The following is a 25204-nucleotide window of genomic DNA, read 5'->3' on the forward strand; positions in this document are numbered from 1 at the left end:
GATAACACGATGGGAAATTTGAAAACAAGAATAAAAATTGTACTGGTTTTTACTATTCCTGTAGGAGTATTCTCTTTCTGAAGCAACAGAAAGCACACAAAGACCACAGAACTCTTACACGTGGTCCAATTCTAGCATAATGTTTTGTATCACTGTGTTGGCTCTTGGACACACACACATCCTGCCGCCCAGCACCTCAGTCCTCCACATTATTGCAGGGCTACATTTGCCTCTATCCCACTGGAAATGGCATCATAAGAGTTTACTGTCCTGTGACATCATCATGTCACATGGGGACATTCTCGCATTGCATGGGTTGGACTGCATCACCCTCGGAGTCCATCCCAACTCTACAATTCTATTAATCCATGACATCTGACTGGCTTAGTAACCCAACCCCTCCTTCTCTGGACTCTTTCTCTGGCCAACATGGCATCCTGCTCTCCCTTTTTTGTGATATAGGATTAGCCCGTTGAATTTTAGGAACTGAATAGGAATTTTGTGTCTGGCCTCTGATGGGACTATTGAGGCTACCTCCAACAGACTTCAGAAGCTCTCCTTGTCCACTTCACCAAGATAGCTGGCCTGCACTGTTTTCTAGTTCTTCAGTTGCAGGTCCTTGATTTTAATGAAGTTATGTATTCATTTTGGGTGTGCGGGGCAATGGTTTGTCCAGACATCTAAACAATCTTATAAACAGGAAACATCCAGGAGCCCAATCATAAGTTGTGAGATTATCAAGCAAGCTGTGTGAATTTGCAAAAAAGAAAAAGAAAAAAACCAACCCTTTCCTCCATGTGTATGTGTGCATTTATGCTCACATGCACACACTTGGAGGACTAATTCCATGAGCCTTCCTATGAATGCAAAACATTGTGCCTGAATTGGTTCCACAACTTACAAAAGATTGAAATTTGAAGGATTGAATCTAAATCATTCTAATTTTCTACAAGGATCTGGGTCATCCTTTCCCCCTTCTTTTGTTTCAAACGAAGACAGCAGTTAGAATACCACGATCACACAAAGACATATATATATATTTATTAAAGATTGAAAGCCGCATGCATCTTGTGCGTGTTACGAAGAGAGAAAACCCTTAATACTGGCACTAAAGTGTATATTGAAATCCCTTTCCACGTTCAGCCTGCAGATTTTGTCAGAATTAGAAAAGAATTAGAAAAGTTGTTACGCTAAAGGAGGGGTGCTGCATTGTCATGGATTACACTTGCGATGTGAACAGCACTCTCGCCCACTGCTGGTGCAGCTGGTAGCTATCACACATACATGGCAAAAAGTTGCTGTGTTAGCAATAATTGTGTTTTTATATGCCAGTTAAACCAAATCTTAGTTTCTTCGGCAAGGTCTTCTATTCATATATTTCCCAAGCTCTCCTTCCAAATGCCACAGGAATGGGAACTTTGAGAGGCTGGATAAAAGGGAAGATTCTGCCTCATTCTACAGGAAAATGAAGTTCTGCTGTTGGCAAGGCCTCCATGGGGCTTTTTAAAAAATGTCTTGCAATAGAGATATTGCCATGTCGACCAATGAATTGGGGCCACTTAACAACTTAAATACCCTTCATTGGCAGTGATAAATTCAAACATATTTAGATAAATGGAAGATTTTCTATAATGAAATGTGCAGGACAGCATTTTAACATTACTACAATACTACAACGGCTTAATTCTGTTGCAGCAATATCTGCAATCCTTCTATTTTATATGAATTTTTGTGAGCGTTCAAAACGTTTTACAGGCATTGACTCAGTAACCCTTACAACAACTTGTAAGGTGGGTCAGTTTTGTTATCCTAATACTGAGATGAGGGGCTGAGGTTGGGAGACAGCGGCTGAGGTGAAATTTGAATTAGGAGCCTCACTCAGTTCATGTTTCCCACTGCGCCAGCTGTCAAGCCAGGAGAATATTATGATTCTCAATTTCAGAGCGCATTCTTCTTTTCTTTTACCTGCTCTGTTCAACATAAAAATAAATATATACTGGGATTCCTTCCATTATGATGCCTAAAGAATATGAACAAATATTCAAAGGCACAAGGATACCAATTTTTGAGGGGGAGGTGAGATGGGGGAATGCATGCTTCTCTGCATTCAAATTGTGCAGTTGCCTAAGATAACCTGGCCGAATTAAAAATGGTATCAGAGTGATATGTTAGCAGGCACAGAAAAGGCATTTCATGGTGCACTGAGAGCAAACATACTTCCATGCCATTTACACACTGCTGTAATAGAATCACTCTATTTATTATATGGTAAGAAGAGAACACCTTGTCTTAAATATTAAACTTCACACACAGTCTTCCACATTTGCTACCTGCTTCTCTCTCCCCCCCCCCAATACAGTTTCTTTGAAAGCAATCCTCTCCCAGTTGAGTTCAACCCTAACCTGCTGAGCTGAGGAGATCTGATAATCTAAAAGAAATCCCCACCATTTCTTTCAACAGCTGAGTCTGGAAAACCAGAGCTATCACGCTGAAATTCAAGCAATGATAAGAACCTCAAGCACAGATTCAAGCAGCCACCTTTGAACAGAAACACCTTCCTGGAAACTTCAGCAGCTACTGAAAACAGCTAGAAAGCCGGGGAAGAAAGCAGTTCTGTACTACTGCGACTCAATCCTGCAGCTAAAGTGGTATTGGTCCACTTAATAAAAAGCCTCAAGTCATCATGGGGAGAAAGGGGGGAAGTTGAAGCACCAGAACTGCTGGGTTTTTTTAAATTTCCAAACGTCATAGCAGCAGTAACCACACAGCAGCTTTTCCTGCAAAAGAAACAGATAAAAATCAGCAGCAGGATTATGTACACGTGATCCTTCAGTGACATTCTGGGCTGTTTACTGGTAGGGCTTTATCATGCAATATTTATGAATGTGGAAAATGGCCCTTAACGAATGCAGTTAAATGAATAACATTGCCTGAGTCACACTTTGATCATTAAGAGATTGCCCCCTCTCAATCTGTGGCATGCTCCACTTAATATCTAGGTTTGGTTGCCTTTGGGTGCAAAAGCACTGGAGACTTAGGCTCTCTCTCTAATATTTACACTGGTTACAAATATCCCCAGAGAGAGGTCCTGCCTTTAGTGAACTCACAACCCTCCCCACCTCTCTCCCTCTCTTCCAAACTACAAAGAGCTCCTAAGCTCTCCACTGTCCCCCCACAAGAGCTGCCACCTTCCTCCAGCTCTATGGAATCCATTCAAACACAGAGATTCTTGACTATCTCCTAGTTAGGGCTGTTCCAAACATTCTCAGTATAATAATTTGGGCACATTTTCAGAAAAGGGAATGACAAAAAGGCAATGGGTGGAGAACTTCTGATGACTTTGAGGTCACTTACAAGGCAGGGATTTATTTATTTATAATTTATTTTTAGCAGCCAGACAGTACTTTCTAAAATCTTCATTCTATCTTCCCCACACTGAATTTCTTTCTTTCTTGTTTTGTTTGCTGCTACTTTCCTTACAGAATCAACTATGTTCCTGCGTCAGAGGTCCCCTCGTCCCACATTGCATCTGAGAACTGATGCCTATGCAGGTCCTTGTTGTTTTGCTTAACATTCATCCTAAACAGGGGTTCTGGGCAACTCAAAAGCTTGCTCACTTGTGACGTTTTAATTGGTCTTAATAAAGGTACTCCCTGGAAAAGACCCTGATGTTGGGAAAGACTGAGGGCACAAGGAGAAGGGGACGACAGAGGACGAGATGGTTGGACAGTGTTCTCGAAGCTACCAGATGAGTTTGACTAAACTGCAGGAGGCAGTGGGAGACAGAAGTGTGCTCTGGTCCATGGGGTCACGAAGAGTCAGACACGACTAAACGACAACAAATAAAGGTACCCTATCGTGGCAATTGTTTTTCTTCTTCTAGTGGGCCCACATGGGTAGCTATTATTTCTATACATGCAGACCACCTAACCATGTCTACCTAGAAGCATGTCCTACTGAATTCAGTTGGGCTTACATCCAGGTCCATGGGGTTAGGATTGGAGCCTGAGTTCACACCAGATGTGGAATAAATTGGAGACCGGACAAAATAAGAAATGTTGCCTTATTCCACCCTGTCTGGTTGAGGCAAGTAGTCTCTTCCCACAAATTTGACTCAGTGCATGATTGAAGTGACTGGGAACAATGTGGTTTTGGTGGCTTAGACATGGAGACATGTAATGCAACTTACAGGAATCTACTATAAACCAGAAACCTTGAAGCTCTGCAGAGCAGTCTTCGCAAAACAATGCTACAAGCCATCCAGTTATAAATGTAACCCCATCGCGCTGACTGTCTCTTGCCAAACGGACCAAAACACCACTCAGAATTAGTACTCAAAATGCAAAGTGGCGTATTTCATATCTTAAGTTAATATTCGCAAGTTTTAAAAAATAAATAACAAGCGGTTACGCAAGCAGGAGCTTTCAGCATTTCCAAAATCAAGAAGGAGCCATATCCAGATATTCTCCATAGTCCCTTGAACTTGTTTCCATAGTGTGTGTTTTTTAAAATCATTCTGGTAATCTGAAAACATACCATGCAAGAATGCTCAGAACAGTTTTGTGATATGGTTCTGACAGGACATTGAATTCTGGCTAGAGGACCAGATGAATTCTGGCTAGATGATACTTCGGGACGGACGGACTGCATTGTTCTGCATCTTTCAGGGATGCGATGGCTTAGACTGAGAGCTAGAAATGGATCCATTGCTAATGAAAAAGCAAGTGTGCTTAGGGCTGCAGTCTTAGTATCAGAAGCATCTTGCCAGGTGCAGCAGAGCTGCTACACTACCTTCCCGACAGGTGGGTCATTGTTGCTTACTGGGAGCAAAAAGAGGAGTGGCAAGGTCGCTGTGGTGCAAAAGCACTGGAAGCAGTGCTAGATCGGGTGCATTGGCAAATTTGCACCAAGCTGTCCTCCTCACTGCTTTGCACAAGATCTACAGGTGATCCGGAAATCAAGGTTCTCTCCACAGCTAAAGTTAATTAAAGTAAGACATGGCTTTGAGAACTATCTGTATGATTTACCAATTTGTTCATTTCTGGCTCTGCATTTTCAGACTAATGCCCTCAAGAATATTTAGAGGGATGATACAGGAAAATCCCAGTAGAGAAGCGGCTTTGTATATGTGTCACTCAAGCAGTTAAAGATCTATACCATTATGTATTACATTGCCCTCTGTATTCTGAACCGAGAGCTAAGTATATCCTCAAATTGTTGTGTCAGACGACTGAAGCAGACGAACAAGTGGAGATCACATATTTGTTTTCTGGCTTTGTTAAGTTTGTGACAAACAACATGGCAAGATTTGTGATTGCTGCCCCAAAACTGAGAAGAATGTTCATCAAGGATAATATGGCGGACTGTAGCCACCTGACTGTCAATGAAATATAGAAACGTATGTGTTTTGGTTTGCATTTTAAGATGTATATATGTATGTATGTATGTATGCAAAGGTAAAGGGACCCCTGGCCATTAGGGCCAGTCATGGCCGACTCTGGGGTTGCGGTACTCATTTTGCTTTATTGGCCGAGGGAGCCGCGTACAGCTTCCGGGTCATGTGGCCAGCATGACTAAGCCGCCTCTGGTGAACCAGAGCAGCGCACGGGAACGCCGTTTACCTTCCCGCTAGAGTAGTCTACTTGCACTTTGACGTGCTTTCGAACTGCTAGGTTGGCAGGAGCTGGGACTGAGCTATGGGAGCTCCCCTCGTCGCGGGGATTCAAACCACGACCTTCTGATTGGCAAGCCCTAGGCTCTGTGGTTTAATCCACAGCGCCACCCACGTCCCCCATGTCCGTATGTATGTATGTATGTATAAATGGCTAACATTGCCTTTTTAATGGTCTACCTATGTGCATTCTGTATAGCAAGGATAGGATGTAAATTTCTTTGTAATGATGGTTGAAATGACCACAGTGGTTGCAAGAACAAATAAACTAATTCACTGCCTTGCTGCTCTGCCTCTCAGTAAGCAATAGTGACTCCCTTGCCAGAAAGCGCGCAGAGCAGTTCCACCCCAGAGGCTGAGCCGCTTTTGCTTTGTGCCACTATTCAAAGACGATTTCAGGTGTCAATGTTAAGTCAACCCACCGGCACTAACTTGAAGCTGTGCACTTGTTATGGAAACTGCCCTAAACAATTGCACATGGTTGCATGCATTCATAATCTATCATTATACAGATCTGGAGATTTCTTTTAGCCACATGGTGGTAGGAAGAAACCCCTTTAATCCATGTAGTGAGGATGCTTCATAGCAAAGCAGTGGCTTTCACAGAGTGGCCCAGCAGTCAATACTTTCCACTGATACCCAAAATGCTACCAACCTTCCATTTCTCATAGAGCTTATGGAGTCACAGGTGCCTGAGATCCAGCGGAAGCCTTAGCTTTTCTCTACAGGGAGATAAAAGAGAATTGTCAGAACTGGCTCGACTAGAGCCCCAGCCTTGTGATACATTTAAAACAGCGAGCAACTATAGTAGAACCTCTACTTATGACCGCCTCTACTAGGGCCCGATCCAAGTCGCGACCGTGGAAAACCCGGAAGTAAATACTGGGTTTGCCATGATTCGCGCATGCGCAGAAGCGGCTTCTGCCATTTACACATGCACAGAAGCGGCTGCCGCCGTCTGCACATGCGCAGAAGCCACCATCTGCACATGCGAGCAACGGCGCTTCTACCAGTGACCCGTTTTGCCCAAAGGACGGGCCACCGGAACGGATTATGATGGTAAGTAGAGGTTCCACTGTATGTGCTATTTCTAGTTAGGTGGCTCAGAAGCACATCTAAAAGGCTCAAATCATGCAATGGATTCCAAGACTTAGTTCAGACTCTTATCAAGACACAGACTGCCTTTATGGTGGCAGAGAAATAGGTGTGCTTCCTAATTTTTTCCCCCTTCCAAAAGGGGAGAGATTGTACAAATTGGGTATTTGAATGATCAGGCATTCATGTGGGGAGCATCTATAATGGTGTGGGCTAAGCTCTTTTGGCATAAGCCAGAGTACATATGCTGGGGTGGGGCACCTCAGACTCTTTAATCCACATCTACAATAACCAGCATAATTTCTTCACACAAATAGGCACCACATGTACATTGGTAGTTTTTGTTTGTTTGTTTGTTTGTTTGTTTGTTTTTGCTTTAAACAAATACAGATAAATATAAACAACCAAAATTACAAAAGAAAAATCCTTGATGATAATAATAATGGAAAAGGCTAAAAAACTACAAAAAATATCAAAGTACATGGCATAGAACATAAGGCATTATGGGAAAGAAAAAAGAAAGAGGAAAGGAGAAGGAGAAGGAAGGGGGGAAAAGGTGTGTGTGTGTGAAATGAGCCAAAACACAAGAAGGCTCGTCTATTGTACGCTTCTGTCAAGGTCACAACAGATCATTATTCTTATCAATTCTCTCTATCTGCATTCCATAGAATCCCTTATCTTGGTATCAGGGAACATTTCCCTATGCGGTATCATTCTAAACATAACCAGGTCTTTATTGATGAACCCTTATCCCCGAGATAATTATTTAAACATTCCCATTCTTCTTTCACCATCTTTTTAGGTTTATCTCTTATTGCATCTGTCAGCTTCGCGAGCTCCAAGTACTCGCACAATTTGACTACCCATTCATCTTTAGTAGTTGGTAGTTTTAAAACACCAACAATACCAACATCAGCACAGGCATAAGAGTCTAGCCAGATAGGTTCAATAGCAGAACTGACTTAGGAATAGAGATGGGTGAATTTGTCAACTTCAGTTACTCTCAGTTTCTCATCCCCCCCCCCCCCAGTCTTCAGTTTGCCCCACTGCAGATGCAGCCCACATGCAAATCTATATGCAAATTTGTGCACAGTTCTCCTAATACTTATTGCACGTAATTTTGCCCAGTATAAGCATTATGTGGAAGCAATCTCCACATAGCAGAATGCATTTTTGTGGGTGCTACTTTCACAAAAACACACATTTTTGTATGCATCGTTTGGCTGGGAGGACGGCACCACAAAATTCAGAGCCGTGCAAATTTTGAAGAAGAGCTTTGCTTTGGTTCACCTTTCAGTTTGGGAAGTATGGATTTTGGAAGATCACATTTAGCACAATGAGCTAAACCAATCTCTGGTTTAGCGCCCCTGCTTAGGAACAAGAAAACAATTCTATTCTGATATACAAACCTTAGATTGCAATTTGCAATGGAGTGTTTGGTCAAATAGCCAAGGATGCTTTAAGGCTGCAGTTGCACTTATCCTCCAGCTTAAAGGGGGGTAAAAATGAGTGTCAGTATTTAATAGCTATACAACGATTGTAGCATTCATGTTTAAAATGTGACCCCCCCAAAAAACAAAACAGGATTGACTGAAAGCCAATTTTAAATTTACGGCTGAGAAACAAACTACACTTTACATTATTAACCTTTTTTAAAATCATGCTTAAGCTGGCCACTTAAAAGCAGTCACATAGGATCCCAATTCAGAATACAATCCTGATCTCGACTGGGCCTTTATACTAGTGGGTGCACTCAGATCCTATAGGAAGCTTGTAGGCTTCCTATAGACATTGGATTAGCCACTGTAAGAACATGATGCAGCACTACTTGGGCCTGGAAAATTTCTCCTGGAAATGCAGTATAATGTTGGCTTCTGGTCACCAGGAGACAGAGATGATGTGAGAGTTTGCTCAGTGAAACTGAGGTTTAGCATATGTTATCTACCCAAAGCCTCTTAGGATTGTGGGTGGATGAATTATAAATCAAACAGATAAACGAGCAATGATATTTAACTATTAACCTACGCTCAATTCACTCCTGTTGAATTAAACAGAAAAGTTCTTAAAATCTAGTCACATCATAGAGTTGTATACAGTCATACCTCGGGATGAATACACTTCAGGTTAAGCATTTTTGGGTTGCGCTACACAGCGACCCGGAAGTAACGGAATGCATTACTTACAGGTTTCGCCACTCGCGCAGTGGCGTAGCGTGGGTTGTCAGCACCCGGGGCAAGGCAAGTAATTTGTGCCCCCTAACCCATGGATCTGCGCCCCCTAACCCGTGGATTTGCGCCCCCTAACCCTAACCCCCAGATGTTGCGCCTGGTGCGGCCGCCCCCCCCTGCACCCCCCACGCTACGCCACTGCACTCGCGCATGCGCAGACACGCAAAATGATGCCACTTGCATGCGCGGAAGCAGCAAAACGTGACCCACACACGTGCTGACGCGTCTTACATTCGCTTCAGGATGCGAACGGGGCACCAGAACGGATCCAGTTTGCATACAGAGGTACCACTGTAGTTGGAAGGGACCGCGAGGGTCATCTAATCCAATTTTTCTGCCCAATATGGGACTCCAACTCACAACCCTGAGATTAAGAACCTCATGTTCTACTGACTGAACTACAGTGGTACCTCGGGTTAAGTACTTAATTCGTTCTGGAGGTCCGTTCTTATCCTGAAACTGTCCTTAACCTGAAGCACCACTTTAGCTAGGGGCCTCCTGCTGCTGCTGCGCCGCCAGAGCCCAATTTCTGTTCTCATCCTGAAGCAAAGTTCTTAACCTGAAGCACTATTTCTGGGTTAGCGGAGTCTGTAACCTGAAGCGTATGTAACCTGAAGCATATGTAACCACTGTATCCCTATTCCTTTTACCAGATGCACACGTCAAAACTCTCCTTGTTTATAATGGATTTTATCATTGAAACACTCTGCCACTTGAGAGATACATATGAAAATAACTTTTCATTTTTGGAAAAAATTTCTGGTTGGACAGTACATTGAAGCTACTGGTATCTGGTTACCCCTTTTCCTTAATGAGAAGCTTAGTGATGAAGTCTTTAGCTTCCTCCGACACTTTTTCAAATTCTTGATCATCAAAGTTCCACCGACAAGCCAGGATGTTGTTCAGAGTCTCATTATCATCATCACCCAGGAAAGGAGACAATCCGCTAAGCCTGCGGGAAACAGGGAAAGAGGCAAAACGTTTTGTGCATTACGTAGGAGCAATGTAAACCTTCTGGACTTTGAGCAACAGTCAGAGTCCAGGAGTAGCTTTCATCAACTTGACATCAACTGTAGAAGAAAAACACAGTCTTAAAAATGTAGGCTGCAGCATACTTACAACATATAGGCAATGACACCTATACTCCACATGTCGGTAGGAAATGATACAAAGTCGTAGTTTACAACTTCGGGAGCGAGGAATTCTGGAGTGCCAAAGTTGACCTTCAGCTTCTCCCTTGGTTTATATCTAATGAACGACAACGAAATACATGAGAAACAATGACAGCAAAGATGACATCTACGGTATGTACAGATACTTAAGAGTTCAACACAAAGGTTGGGAATCAACTAAGTTGATGAGCAAGCGGAACAAGGTCCACTTGTCCACAGGACTTTCTTCTTTTCCTTCCCCCACGCTCCCTAAATGTGCTCTGGAGGATTGGGGAAAAACCCAGACTAGGTTTAGGGGACGTGTGACAGCAGTGAAGGAAGTGGGGGGCGGGCGGAGTCCCACTGTGTGGGCAGACCACATTGAACTCACACATATCCCACTGAACACGACATTGAATTCCACCCAAAGATGCTTTAAATAGGCGGTTAGTGGGGGCAGGCAAACCGATAGCTGTCAGGATGATGTCAGAGAATATAAAACAGGCAAAGGCAAACTCAGCCCTCCAGATGTTTTGGGACTACAACTCCCATTATCCCTAGCTAACAGGACCAGTGGTCAGGGATGATGGGAGTTATAGTCACAAAAGATCTGGAGGGCCGAGTTTGCCTATGCCTGATATAAAACATGCTGGTGACTAGAAAGCATCTCTTGTTGTCTTGCCCCAAACTTCCTTTTCTTGTACGGCCATTGTTTTGTAATGTTGCCATTTGGCTTAGTACCTCCATCCTTAACATATGGCATGAAATAAGCCCTCCTAAAGTCAACCCACTGAACATGTTGAGGATCAGAATGTGAATTTGAGAGGACTGTGTTTATTTTGATGACCGCATGCTGTCTGTTGCAGAGAATCTTGTATCATGATAGCATCTTGCTCTGAATTATTTGGAAAGAAGCAAAATTTGATCCCTCTTCCAGTCTATGACAGCATTTTCGGCAACAAAAGCAGCCTTTTCACCCTTCTGTGAAGATTGCCTGTTCAAAAACTTCGACCAACATGTGTACTATCAGGTTCATCAGGAAATGTGTTCAAGACCAGCCATCTTTTGGTAGCCTAGAGCAGTGTTTCCCAACCTTGTGCCTCCAGCTGTTTTTGAACTACAACTCCCATCATCCCTGACTAGCAAGACCAGTGGCAAGGGATGATGGGAATTGTAGTCCAAAAACAGCTGGAGGCACAAGGTTGGGAAACACTGGCCTAGAGAGTCTTTTCTTTATTATTGCGCCATTTCTCCCAGTATTGGATCACTTGAAAATGGACTTTGGATTTAGGAACTAAAAGATGCTGGTAGCTTGACTGAAAGCAACGTACCTCCTTGCCAGCCCAAAGTCAATAATCTTGATTTGATTTGTCTCTCTATTCACACACAGGATATTCTCAGGCTGCCAGGAGGAAGAAAAAAAAAGAGAGAGAGCACACATTTATGAGAAATGCTACATGAAGTGGAATCAGCACATTTAAAATACAACACAGCACAAAAATATGCTTTGCAGTGCCTGCATCACGAAGCAGGTTAGACTCTGTGGACATCTCAGACTGTAATCATGTGGTATTTGAGGCTGGGAATGCTCTGCCAGGGTAGGTTTTCACTTGCCGTGGCTTTTCTGTTTGACATAATGTAGCAAGACAAGATAAAAAAACTCATTAGTGAGCTTTCAGAAAGGGACTGCAAGCACTCGGACTGGACTTCAGGAAGTCTGTGTTGTGATTTTGCAGCCCATTATGAATCCAGGCTGAGACATGGAATTTTTTTTAAGCTCTCCACCTACTCCATTCTTATTTTAATACTCACCATTATTCAACATTTATCTTTCAGCTTTAGCTTCTTAGTTCACTGTTATTCCCCTCCTCATCCAGTATCTAATATATTAAATGTGGGCCTTTTTAATGTGTGTGTGTGTTGAGGGGGGAATGTTATTATGATTTTTTTCTGTGATTTGATTATTATACTATGAGAATTATGTTGTTAATGTTGTTCACCGCCCTGGGATCTTTAGATAAAGGGCTGTATATAAATGGAATAAATAATCATAATCATAATAATTAATAATATTAACACCAGATATTGACTAAGAGGGAAGACTTAAAGATTAAATGCATCTGGGCTGTCAGGAGACAAATTGCTTGAATCCTTTTTTTTTATATGGTGATGCTCTCAAATGTCACAACCTCAGCTGAAATCGGAATGAATTTGCTTTAAGGATCGCTATGTCAGATGTGTGATTTGAGTCTTCAGACACCCACCTCCGACTCCATTATTGCTGAAAGCAGAATATAGTGCAGTCGTTCGTTAAGTGACCACAAAAATAAGTCTGAGAGAATCAACTGCAGGTATAACACTGAAATCCAACAGCTTTTAGCCAAGTGAGTGTGCCTCAAGGGAGGAAAATTGCACCTTTAATCTCATGGGTAGTGTAATCTATGCACTATACCTTCAGGTCTAAATGGAGGATATACATCTGGTGCATGTACTGAACCCCTTCACAGATCTGCTTTATGAACAAGATGGTATCTATCTCTGACAAGTTGCAGTTCTCGTCAATAATTCGATCAAACAGTTCTCCTCCCTCCACACTGGAAAAAAGAGAGAATTCAAGATTCACATTACTGGAGAGACCCATAATCAAGGGTGTGTGCATTACACACACACACACACACACACACACACACACACACACACACACTTTTTATTTATTTAAAGAAACTCACTGCAGCCAACTGAAGGCAACCAACCACACCCTGGGCCCCCCCAAATCTCTCTCACCACCAATGAAAACTAATAAATGAATAGAAAGAGAATATACCCATGTGGCGCTGACACAAAAACCTTGCACATACACTATGTAAAAGAATGAATGTCTACCAACAGCTTCTCTCTCTCCCTCTCCCCACCTTTCTTCTCCCCCAACTTTATAATATTAGTGTCTCACTTCAAATATGACTCATCTGTAGAAAGGATTCTATGAATGGAAAGCTGAGGCACTTTATGTGGCTTGGAGACCCTAAAGGTAACGGTAAAGGGACCCCTGACCATTAAAACAGTCACAGACGACTCTAGGGTTGTGGCGCTCATCTCGCTTTGTTGGCCGAGGGAGCCGGAGTACAGCTTCCAGGTCATGTGGCTGGCATGACTAAGCCGCTTCTGGCGAAACCAGAGCAGCGCACAGAAACGCCGTTTACCTTCCCGCCAGAGTGGTACCTATTTATCTACTTGCACTTTGATGTGCTTTCGAACTGCTAGGTGGGCAGGAGCAGGGACCGAGCAACGGGAGCTCACCCAGTCGCAGGGATTCGAATTGCTGACCTTCTGATCGGCAAGCCCTAGGCTCAGTAGTTTAGACCACAAGTCCACCCGCATCCCATAGGTGACCCTAGAAAATCTTTAATAAAAACACTTTTTAAAAAAGAAGAAAATCAAAAATAATTACAAAATGTGCATTTTCCCATGACTTAGATTGCACCCTACTCTTCCCCCGCAAAAACATGAGAATACAATGCCATTAGGAGAAGCTTTCACCCAACATAGGAAGGGGTCTTAGTGGGTAGCGCTACCCCTGGCGCTGATGCGTGTACCCATTGTACATGAAGATATACATGCATAGAGCTCCTCCATGCCAGTCCAAATTCCCCTCCTATGGAGAAGCTCTATGTACATACATCTACACATGCAGTTTGTGTGTGTGTGTGTGTGTGTGTGTGTGTGTGTGTGTGAGAGAGAGAGAGAGAGAGAGAGAGAGAGAGAGAGAGAGAGAGAGATACACTGGTACCTTGGCCCTTAAATGCTGAAAACCCGAAAGTGTTCCAGTTTTCGAACGTTTTTCGGAAGCCGAACGTCCAATGTGGTTGTCGACTATTGTTTCCGGGGCACCTGCACCAATCAGAAGCTGCGCCTTTTTGAACATTTCAGAAGTCAAACGGATTAAGTTTGGCACTTTTGTTTTTGCTATTTATTTTGGGTTTTTGTTTTTGAGGCTTTTTTTGTTTTTTTTTTTTTTTTACTGTGTGGGAACCCAGTTCAGCTACTGATTGATTGTGTGAATATGGAAATGGATAAAAGCCCCTCTTCCAAACATCAGTGCAGGTAAGAATTATTAAAAAATAAATTAACATCTACAATACTGTCTTATTTATTTTATAGTACAGTACATTGATTATTGCTTTCATTTTATGGATCAATGGTCTCGTTAGTAAAATTCATGTTGAATTGCTTTTTTAGGGGTTGTTTTTAAAAGTCTGGAACGGATTAAGTTTGAGAACCAAGGTACCACTGTATGCATGGTAGTGCATAGAGAGAGGTTCAACCCTTCCCTCTCACAGCGACTACAGTTAAAACAACCAACCCAACTTGGGGGGGGGGGCGTTTCTTTGTTATTGTCGAATTCTAAATAAAGTTTTATACTGAGATAAATAAAATAAAATAAAACAACCAAGCCACGTCAAAATAAGGCTCAGACATAAAAGGCCCATTTACTCTGTGTGTGTATATGCACATGTGTGGACATAACCGAAAGCCCAAGAAAAGGAAACAGAAGAAACATTCAACATACTATTCCATGACGAGAACAATGTCGTTTTTTGATTCAAAAGCATCATACAGCTGAATGAGGTTCACGTGGTTCAACTGGTTCATCACATTGATCTCATTCTTTACTTCGTCCTGTGAAGAATGCAAGAACGGTGCTAAATATGATGATAAATATGGTAGAAATTGAATGCACACTTGTTGCTTGACCTCGCTGCTATAGAAGCGAAGATGAAGAGTTTGGATTTGATATCCCGCTTTATCACTACCCTAAGGAGTCTCAAAGCGGCTAGCAATCTCCTTTCCCTTCCTCCCCCACAACAAACACTCTGTGAGGTGAGTGGGGCTGAGAGACTTCAGAGAAGTGTGACTGGCCCAAGGTCACCCAGCAGCTGCATGTGGAGGAGCGGAGACACGAACCCGGTTCCCCAGATTACGAGACTACCGCTCTTAACCACTACACCACACTGGCTATCGCTCCTTCCTGCTGTTGACATTTCATTCAAAATGTTCCTAGGTTTGTAGGACAATCGGACGGGGTATCTCCCTATTAATAGCAAAAATATATTGTAAATGTTGTCTAGTGGACATAGCTTTAAGCTAATGGGGGGGGGGACAGGAGAAAGTAGCTCATGCCTAGAAATGGTAAAGATATTGTAATAGTGTGAGAGGTGGGGAAATCCTGGTGTCTGGGATAGGACAGATAAATCCCTCCTGAACTTGGTGTAATGGAAAGAGAGGCCAAGACTATGGCTCACTGGCAGAAAAATTAAATACAATAAAAGAAATTAAAGAAATTAAATAATACGGCTTATTTATAACCATGGATTTACAGGGAGATCTCATTATGGGCTGTGGACACGAGTGAGCTGGGATTCAAAAGGCAATGCAAGTGGAAGAAGAAATAACTGTTCCACAGCTGTGTTCACAAGTTGTACAAACAGGAGTGTAATAAACCTAGGTACCGTATTTTTCGCCCTATAGGATGCACTTTTCCCCCTCCAAAAATGAAGGGGAAATGTGTGTGCGTCCTATGGGGCGAATGCAGGCTTTCGCTGAAGCCTGGAGAGCGAGAGGGGTCGGTGAGTACCGACCCCTCTCGCTCTCCAGGCTTCAGGAAGCTATCCGTAAGCCTTGCAAGCCCAGCGGGAGGTCTCGCAGGCTCGCAAGGCTTGCGGGCAGCAGCCTGCAGCCCAAAAGCTCAGGGGACAGCGGGGAGGTGGAGCGCCGCCACCCCGCTATTCCCCAACCTGATCTGGGGGCTGGCTGATCTGGGGGCTGTCGCCAGCCCCACAAGCTCGCGGGATAGCAGGGAGGTGGAGCGCTGCCACCCTGCTATTCCCCGACCTGATCTGGAGGCTGGCGGGGGGGGGGGGGAGAAGCAAGCTTGCTTCTCCCCATCGCCAGCCCTCAAGCTCGGGGGACAGCGGGGCAAGCCGCTGCCCCACAGAGGCTAGAGAGGCTGTCCCTGAAGGCAGAAGAGGGAGACGGAGCGCTCTGTCTCCCTCTTCTAGCTTGGGGATGGCTGCACAAACCTGGGGGGGAAATAAAAGATTTTTCCTTGATTTCCCCCCCAAAAAACTAGGTGCGTCCTATGGGCCGGTGCGTCCTATAGGGCGAAAAATACGGTATATGGGAATCAGTAGAAAAGAAGCTGCCACTTGGAAGTGGGAAAGTAATCTGCATAACAAAACCTCTTGGGCAAGGCTCTCCTGTAGGCCTGCACTCCAGTTGCCCTTACCTTTTCCTTGGCAGCTCTTGCTTTTATAATTTTGGCAGCTAATTTGAGACCCGTTGATTTTTCTTCACATCTATGCACCTGGCCAAATCGTCCACTAAAGAAAGGAAGAGAGGGAAATGTTGCTGGATCCAAGACCCATTGCGCTTCCTTTGAGATATGAATATTCAAGTTTTCTATCCTCACTAGAATCTCATTATTTGAGGCAGAACAGTGTCTAGCTCAGGCTTCCTCAACCTCGGCCCTCCAGATGTTTTTGGCCTACAACTCCCATGATCCCTAGCTAGCAGGACCAGTGGTCAGGGATGATGGGAATTGTAGTCTCAAAACATCTGGAGGGCCAAGTTTGAGGAAGCCTGGTCTAGCAACTGTCCCTTATTGTGAGGTACTGCCCCACCAATCCTGCTGGACTCCTGGCTATTTCTGTCAAACCTCCTCAAATTAAGAGGAAATATACTTAAGAAAGGCACGCCAATGTAAGTCTGAAGGAGGAAAATAATGTGGGAGTTACCCTGAGAATGATTCCTGTAAGGAATGATGGACAGAATTGGAGATCAGGTAAGAATGGTTGTGAACCTTGAAAGTTGACACTGTCCCCACTAAGCTTTGAGTCAATTGATATACAGAGTGATATTCAATGTTAGCTATACTCAGAGTAGATACACTAAAATCAATGGACTTACTTGCATTCATTTCAGTGGGGCCATTCTGAATATGACTCAGTTGGATATTACCTCAGCTTTTAACCTATATATTCAAAACATGGCTAATTATACCAAATGGAAAAATAATATGTTATATAACTTAACATTTAAAACTATCAGTATGTTACATTGCCTTTGTTACTGATCTTCCACACCACTTTAAATGGTTGTCCGTGTTGTTTTACTTTAGTTACCCCTATTGCCTAATCTACCATAAAACCATCCACTGCAGTGTGATATTCAACAACTTGAAGAGATTCTTCATTCTGCTAACAATACCTTCAGTTGTACTTACCCTCCCAAAACTTCACCCTTGTGGACATGGTAATAGCTATTGATCCCTGCTCTTTTAGCTGAGACAATCCGATGATCAAAGGGAGCCGCCGGTGGTGAGATATACTCTACAAATGATAAGAAATGCATGTGAAATCCTCACATGATATGAAAAAATTGACTTATTATGCTCATTATCTACCATTTCTATGCAACAAGCAGTGTTACAATGTTCAGTACACATGCACTTTGTTTTACAAAATATTAATTCCCCCTTCTACAGCAAGGCCTGATGGTGAGTTTCGTTGACTACAATCAACACTGAACTTCACTCTGGACATGCACCAGAGTATATTTTGTATTTCAAAATTCTCACCTCTGTACTTGAATTCTAGGGAAGAATGAGGGGGTGGTGATATATAAACACAAGGCTTATGGTTTGGAAATCGGAGGCTACCTCTTCATTTGGTTAAAGCTACAAACAGCCACCACATCAACCCACCTTGTGAGTTTAGGGAGGTAAGTCCTGGGCCTGTTTTTGTAAGTCAGGTACCGTATTTTTCGCTCTATAGGACACACTTTTCCTCTTCCAAAAATTAAGGGGAAATGTGTGTGCGTCCTATGGAGCGAATGCAGGTTCCTTGGCTTCAGCGATAGCAACGCGAAGCCTCTGAGGGAGTGCTCCCTCCGCGCTCTGGGGGCTTCGCGTTGCTTTCACTGAAGCCTGGAGAGCGAGAGGGGTTGGTGCGCACCAACCCGTCTCGCTCTCCAGGCTTCAGGGATAGCTGCCTGAAGCCTTCGGAGCTCAGTGCGAGTTCCCGCTGTGCTCCAGAGGCTTCAGGTTCCTTTCGCTGAAGCCAGGAGAGGAAGACTCTCCTGGCTTCAGCAGAGAGGGAGAGCTGTGCAGCGCCCCTTCAGCCAAGCGGGAGGAGAAATGGAAGGGGCTCCGTTTCTCCTGCCGCTTCTCTGAAGGGGCGCTGAGCAGAGAGGGGGAGATTTATTTTTTCTTGTTCTCCCCCTCTAAAACAAGGTGTGCCCTATGGTCCGGTGCGTCCTATAGAGCGAAAAATATGGTACTTACTAAAAGCCATTTGTGTGAATAACAACACATGAAAGCATTTCCATTTGCCCCAGAAAGTATAATCTTTTCAGTTTGCGTTAAGAGGCTCCTAAGAACTGGATTTATCAGGAATCTGGAATCCAAGTCATGGGACCATCTTTGAGCAAGCTGGGCAGCTATCAAGTTCTCTGTGAATAATTCAAAAGAGCCTCGTGGGTATAAAGATACAACAACAAGGTGATATCTTTCCAGTGGCTTTCCGTGGATTCTTACATCACCACTTTTAAAAAGAATTAAATAAAGGGTAGTATTGCAAGGGTTTCTCACCCCATGACGAATTTTTCCTGTAAAAAAAGAATCTTGTGAACTTCCTGAGGACTGTGCCTTAACTTCACAAAATAAAAAACAAAAAGAAGACTCACATTTTGCAAAAGCCTCAAGCCCTGTTAGTTGGTACAAAACAACAACAGCCCACAATGAACAAGTCACCATGGGGCTTCAGAATGGACTCCACAGAAAGCTTTTGAACTTCCCCATTCTCAAAAGGATTGTCAGCTGGTGTGAATTAACAAAATAACACCCCTGAAGTTTCATGCAAGCTCTATTAACTCCTGGGAAGTTAATTAAAGATGCAAGGCACACTCCATTTTGCTTGGCATCATCACCATGCATATCTATGTTGTTTTTTTAAGCCAGGTTGTACCAATTGTAATACTGTCTCCTATTGAAGCTTCTTGCTTATCTTCAGTCTTCTTGGGTGTGGAATCAGATCCATTTGTTTTCCCAGGCAAGGCAGGCTGTGCCTCTTTCGGCTTCGTCGCTCCTTTGGGTTTCTGTCCATCCTTAGCATTCGCTGCATCTACCCTGCTCTTTTTGCTCTCCTCTTTGGTAAGACCAAAGTCATTCACACGACGCTTACTGCTGCCATTCTGCTCATCTTTTGGAGGGAATGAGGCCTTTTCACTGACCTTATGCCTACAGGATGTGGGATACAGATTATTCTAATGGCATCGTGAGAGTGGAGTTGGAATGAAGCAAAAATATAGGTTAAAACAAAACAATGTAAGGAGCTCGTTACTTTTTTTAGTGTTTGCATTTCATGCCTAAACAATATGCATATGGTAAACAAAATGCATACAATAAAGTAACTGCACAAAAAGAAGCTGGTGTTGTCACCATTTTATACTTTATTGATCTCTGCAAACTTCAGACCAGACCAGAGCACATCACAAAGAACGCACATACTAAGGTCTATATATTTTGGATACAGAGATATTAAACATCACTAGATAGGCAAGGGAAGAATATTCAAATATTAATTTTCAACGGGGAGATTGTGTATTGGAACAATCAGTAACTATCATTACCAGTTGTAAAAACTCACATTGTCAACATTTTAAAATGGTATTTTCCTATGCTTTTATTTGTAATAGTACTATGTTTGTATGTTATACTAACAATAAATAAAACAAAGCAACATTTCAATTGTTATTGGTTGCTAGTGGAGCTCTGTCATTTCGCCATCTCCAAACCAATATGTTCGTCTGTTTTGCCAAGCATGACAGATTTTTAAAATGCAAATTCAGTGTTGTATGTGACCTTTGCATAAATCACACCAAGCCCCACTCTTCATGCATGCAATAATCTTTAATAGGTAACTGCATGATATTTGAGGAATTATCATATAAAACCTACCTGACATCTTGATTCTGGCTTTTTGATGGACTGCTGAGATCTTCTGCTGTATCTTCACCTGGGGATGTAGTTTCTGGTACTTCTGTTTCTTCATCTCTGCTAGTATCTGTTCCTTCAACATCTTTTCCTGCTTTCTCTGGGCTTTCTTCAGACCTCTGATGCTTTTTTACAACTCCCAAAACATCACTCTTTGTATCGTCGCTACTCGGTTTTTTACAAACAGCCTTTGCTTCTGCCAGTTTTTTCCCTGTTGTCTTTGGGACCGAGCCTTTCCAATTTTTGCTATGGCTGTCCTCTGCCTTCTCCTTTGACTCATGAGTAAGAGGTCTAAGGGAACTTCTCTGAACAAAAAGAGCACTTGCCTTCTCAGTATTCTCCTTGTTGAGTTTATGGACCTTTTCTGTGTGGGAAAACGATTCTGGGCTCCCATCAGATTCCTCTGGAACCAAACAGAAAACAGCAGCCATTTGAATGAAAGAAGAACATGTATTGATGGCAGCATTTCAGTTGTTTTGGGGGGAAGTCATTTGTTTCTCCCTCTTTCCTCCCTTTATTCTACCCTGATACAAAAGGTAACCCAAGATATTCCATGTACTGGAACAAAAGAACAAAACAACACCTCAAAAAATCCTGCAAGTTGAGTCAACAAGTATAGTTTGCAGTATGTATAGTTTGGTCTGAAATATTTCTGTTTGAGAAATCTTCTAATTCAGGAGGCAGCAAACTTTTTTCGCAGGGGGCCAGTCCACTGTGCCTCAGACCTTGGGAGGGAGAATTATATTTTTTTTTGGAGGGGGAATGAACAAATTCCTATGCCCCACAAATAACCCAGAGATGCATTTTAAATAAAAGGACACATTCTACTCATGTAAAAACATGCTGATTCCCAGACCATCCGCGGGCCAGATTTAGAAGGCAATTGGGCCGGATCCAGGCCCTGGGCCTTAGTTTGCCTACCCATGTTCTTCTAATTGGTAAGTAACATGGCTGACATACAGTGGTACCTCGGGTTATAAACTTAATTCATTCCGGAGGTCCGTTCTTAACCCGAAACCGTTCTTAACCTGAGGCGTGCTTTTGCTAATGGGGCCTCCTGCTGCCACCGTGCGCCAGCGTGCGATTTCCATTCTCCTCCTGGGGCAAAGTTTGCAACCTGTGGTACTACTTCCGGGTTAGCAGAGTTTGTAACCCAAAGCGTTCGTAACCCGAGGTACCACTGTATTTACAGGAATAAGTTTAGGCTCATAAGAATAAAACAAGCTAGTCTAGAGGTGTAGACTTGGCACAGGTCCCATGGGCAAGAGGCCAAGGTTGAGAAATTTCACCTCAGAATGCCCTGCAGTGCTAAAGCCGCCTTCCCCTTTGACAAGTCTAGTCCCTCTTCTCTAGGGCACAAGGCTAGGCATAGAAAGGTATTGTCATTATGTTTAGAAGACAAAAACTAACCTGAGGAATCTGGTGGTTTCTTCTTCTTTATCAATTTTGTTCCCTTTCCGGCTAGATATGATCTTTCCTAGGGGGAAAGGAGCAAGCAAACACATTTAATTTGTAATGACCGCTCCCCACCTAAAACGGGGGGCGCCCTTTGCATGGACGCGCGCAGCCCCTAGATCTGGAGCGGCTCCAACGGCATAGGCTTGGCTTTGCCTTCCCTCAGGTGGGATACCTGGAGGTCTCCGCCTACCTCAGTCAGTTGTCCAATCCCACATGGGGGAAGCGTTGCCAAGGAGACCAGGCCAGGTAGGGGAGGGATTACCTGCCCACACAATAGAGGGAGGATCTTACCTGGGAATCCTCACTTGGCTCCAGAGCTTCTCCCACCCTACCCACCCTCAGTTAATGTCTTGTTTTGCAAGTTAACTTTTCTTCACAGGTTTTGCAGGTTAACTTTTCTTCACAGGTATGCGGGCGCTGCTACGTTAAGGTCGCTGTTAAAGGGCCGGAAAGGAATTTCCCTGCATTGGCAGGTTTCGCCTTTCCCGTAGCAAAACGTCACAACTTTGGCGGTATCAGGCCTTGGGCGGAATCCTTTAGTCCATCTTCCTCTTTGCGGCGGCGATACCAGGGTTCCCCGTTAAAGGGGTTTCTGAAGGGAGGCTTTGACCGTACGCCGAAAGGTCGTCATTGCTCTCCCCTGCGGCGGCGTAACGGGGGCAGCTATCTCTGCTTGAACATATGTTCTCCAGAGCCGGCCCATCCCCCCCCCACATACTGGATAACCCTGATGCTCCCTAGGTCCCCGGCTGGGGACTGGGGAGGGAGAACGCCCAATGCCTGAGCCAAGGTCTACCCACATTTGAAATTTAATAAAGTTGTGGCCAATTTAATCCCATAGCACGTTGTCTAGAGTCGTTATTCCACATGACGGGGGGGGGGGCGCGCGGGATCTGGGGACTCCGCTTGTCCACGCAATACACTTCCTTTGCAAAACTGCACCTTCTCTTCTGTAAGCCACATATTATTCCACAACTTCTAATCAAATCCAACTCTGGCAACACCTCTAATTACTTCCCAAGGCCACTGCCTGCAACTGGAACATGCCTATTTGAACAGACTTTAGGGAAGGCAGCTGTCGTCCTGCACTTCCAAACAATAACATTGGCTTATTTGATGGGAAGGCATGCAAAAGCTCCCATGAGCTGGCCATTTGTGGTTTAAGTGTGGTCAAGGTTCTTACCATAGATTTTGCCCAGACAAAGATTTTTGTCTGAAATTCTCAAAGGAATGTCTGCTATGGGAAAGCCTCTGGAATTTGGTGCCTTCTTTCCAAATTGGGCAATTATGCAATATGTAATGTTGCCATTTTTGCTCCAACACTACACACACATAGACACAAATCAGAAATAAATTCACATAATAATAATAATAATAATAATAATAATAATAATAATAATAAAGAAAAATAAGAAGAAGCTGTTTTGGGGCCAGTTATCTGCTTATTTGTTTTTATTATCAGACTGGCCAATGATTCTCCCCTCCCAATTGCTAGCTGTACATTTTAAACTCGTACTTTTTAGTATTCAGTGATGACCAACCGTTATAAATGGAGTTGAACTGAATTCTGTGCAAACTTTGAAGTAGGCTATTTGCATAAAATACCATTGTTAAAGGTCTTCACTGCTCAGAGAGTTAATGCTAGATAGCTTATTGTTTCAAAACAATGTATGGTGGTTCCCTCGCTGCGAGAAACGAAGTTACAGGGAACCAGGCAGAGGGCCTTCTTCCACCCTGTGGAAGGCTTCCCATCAGATGTCAAAGAAATAAACAACTATCTGACTTTTAGAAGACATCTGAAGGCAGCCCTCTTTAGGGAAGTTTATAATGTTTGAAGTTTTATTCTGTTTTTAAAGTTCTGTTGAAAGCTGCCCAGAGCGGCTGGGGAAACCCAATCAGATGGACAGGGTAGAAATAATAAATTGTGGTTGTTGTTGTTATTCCATCCTTATTCATCTTTCTTGTCATTTTGATTCTCTGCCTCTCCTTCTCCATGTCTTCACAGTCCCCTTGCTTCTCTTCCCCATTTCTACTAACAATTTCCTCATACTTTACAACAGGAGCATTGACTTAAAAATCTATAACTGTCCCTTGGTCCTCAACAGTTAGAATATCCATGAATTAGGGAAGGAAGGATATGTCAATTTTGGTTCTCTGCTTCTCATTTCCTAATATTAATTTCTCCAAATTTCCGCAGCAATTTGTGATTTTAAAAAATCCTCTTTAAAATTCTTCAGCATTTTGTATGTGGCTATGATTAATTAATACACACATTTTTTGCAAACAATTTGTCCTAATGTAATGCATCTTGTGTTACTTTTGTTAATGTAGTCATATTTATGCACACTTTAACCTAATATATGCATTGTTGTAAACTTTATCTGGTTGGAGAACTGTGCCGAAAAATTCAGATAAATGCGAATTTTGAAGGATGAATGTGTTTCCATTCTCGTATTTCTTAGGAAAGTGTGAATTTGATAATTTGTGAACTTAACTAAATTTCTCCTCCATCCCTACCATGAACATTCTGCATATTACAACCACTTAGCTAAGCCACTCTGAGGGTTTATTTTACAAGTGAAACATATATCCCTGAAATTAATAGCCAACGGGAAAGAAGTTCAGAGTTTATCATTAGCTTTCTTCAGTTTGCCAAGCATAGTCTTGTTATCTGATTTTAATCTGTTATGTGCTGATCACTGAGATGCATTAGAAAACAACGGTGCTGAAACAAACCGGTATGATTTGCTACTACAAAACTATGTTGGCACATTCACGGGAGTTCTGAGTATGTGCTACAACCTGCCTGGTACAACTTCTCCATAGTCTACAATGCTACAGTGACATCTAGAGGAAGCTTTTACGAATATACTGCTCACAGAAAAAAGCAGAAGGTCAGAAAATAAGAACTGCCTCTCAGGATCAGTCCCAAGTCCACTGTGATTTGCATTCAGTTTTCAGAAATGTTAACCAAATGTTGTCTAGTAAAATAGCCCCTGTTGCCTTTCCACCCACCCGACCCCCAGCATCTGATTACCCAAGATCCACCACCAACTGTTATGGCTGCCAAATATTAAATGATTATGGGATGTATCTGTGACAGCCACCTCTCAGCCACCCTGGGTCCTGTGCCACCGGGGAAAATGAGGTCCATCCACAACAGAGTGTACCGCTCTGTCTGCGCACCTTTTCCCCTGCTCAAGACATTATTGCCACCTCTTGAGAGTCCCATGGACTGCAAGAAGATCAAACCTCTCCATTCTTAAGGAAACCAGCCCTGAGTGCTCACTGGAAGGACAGATCCTGAAGCTGAGGCTCCAATACTTTGGCCACCTCATGAGAAGAGCAGACTCCCTGGAAAAGACCCTGATGTTGGGAAAGATGGAGGGCACAAGGAGAAGGGGACGACAGAGGAACAGATGGTTGGACAGTGTTCTTGAAGCTACCAGCATGAGTCTGACCAAACTGCGGGAGGCAGTGGAAGACAGGAGTGCCTGGCGAGCTCTGGTCCATGGGGTCATGAAGAGTCAGACACGACTAAACAACTAAACAA

The 25204-nt window shown here is 43.3% G+C and overlaps 1 protein-coding gene across 2 annotated transcripts in view; it reads right to left on the minus strand.

The window, feature by feature from the left end:
- Positions 1-1510: 1510 nt before the first annotated feature.
- MYLK4 (myosin light chain kinase family member 4) overlaps positions 1511-25204 on the minus strand; it is a 98016-nt gene continuing 74322 nt past the window's right edge. For both annotated transcript variants that reach the window (XM_081873039.1, XM_081873038.1), the window contains 13 exons: positions 21604-21670; positions 20158-20596; positions 19166-19437; positions 17425-17530; positions 16429-16522; positions 14713-14822; positions 12598-12739; positions 11477-11547; positions 10114-10242; positions 9794-9946; positions 8176-8254; positions 6327-6393; positions 1511-2777 (listed from right to left, as the gene is read on the minus strand). In XM_081873039.1, coding sequence (XP_081729165.1) covers positions 6346-6393; positions 8176-8254; positions 9794-9946; positions 10114-10242; positions 11477-11547; positions 12598-12739; positions 14713-14822; positions 16429-16522; positions 17425-17530; positions 19166-19437; positions 20158-20596; positions 21604-21670 — 1710 coding nt within the window. In that variant the 3' untranslated portion in view covers positions 1511-2777; positions 6327-6345. The remainder of the gene's footprint in view (positions 2778-6326; positions 6394-8175; positions 8255-9793; positions 9947-10113; positions 10243-11476; positions 11548-12597; positions 12740-14712; positions 14823-16428; positions 16523-17424; positions 17531-19165; positions 19438-20157; positions 20597-21603; positions 21671-25204) is intronic.

This window comes from Podarcis erhardii (assembly GCF_964252035.2).
Source record: "Podarcis erhardii genome assembly, chromosome: 8".
Taxonomy (NCBI): Eukaryota; Metazoa; Chordata; class Lepidosauria; order Squamata; family Lacertidae; genus Podarcis; species Podarcis erhardii.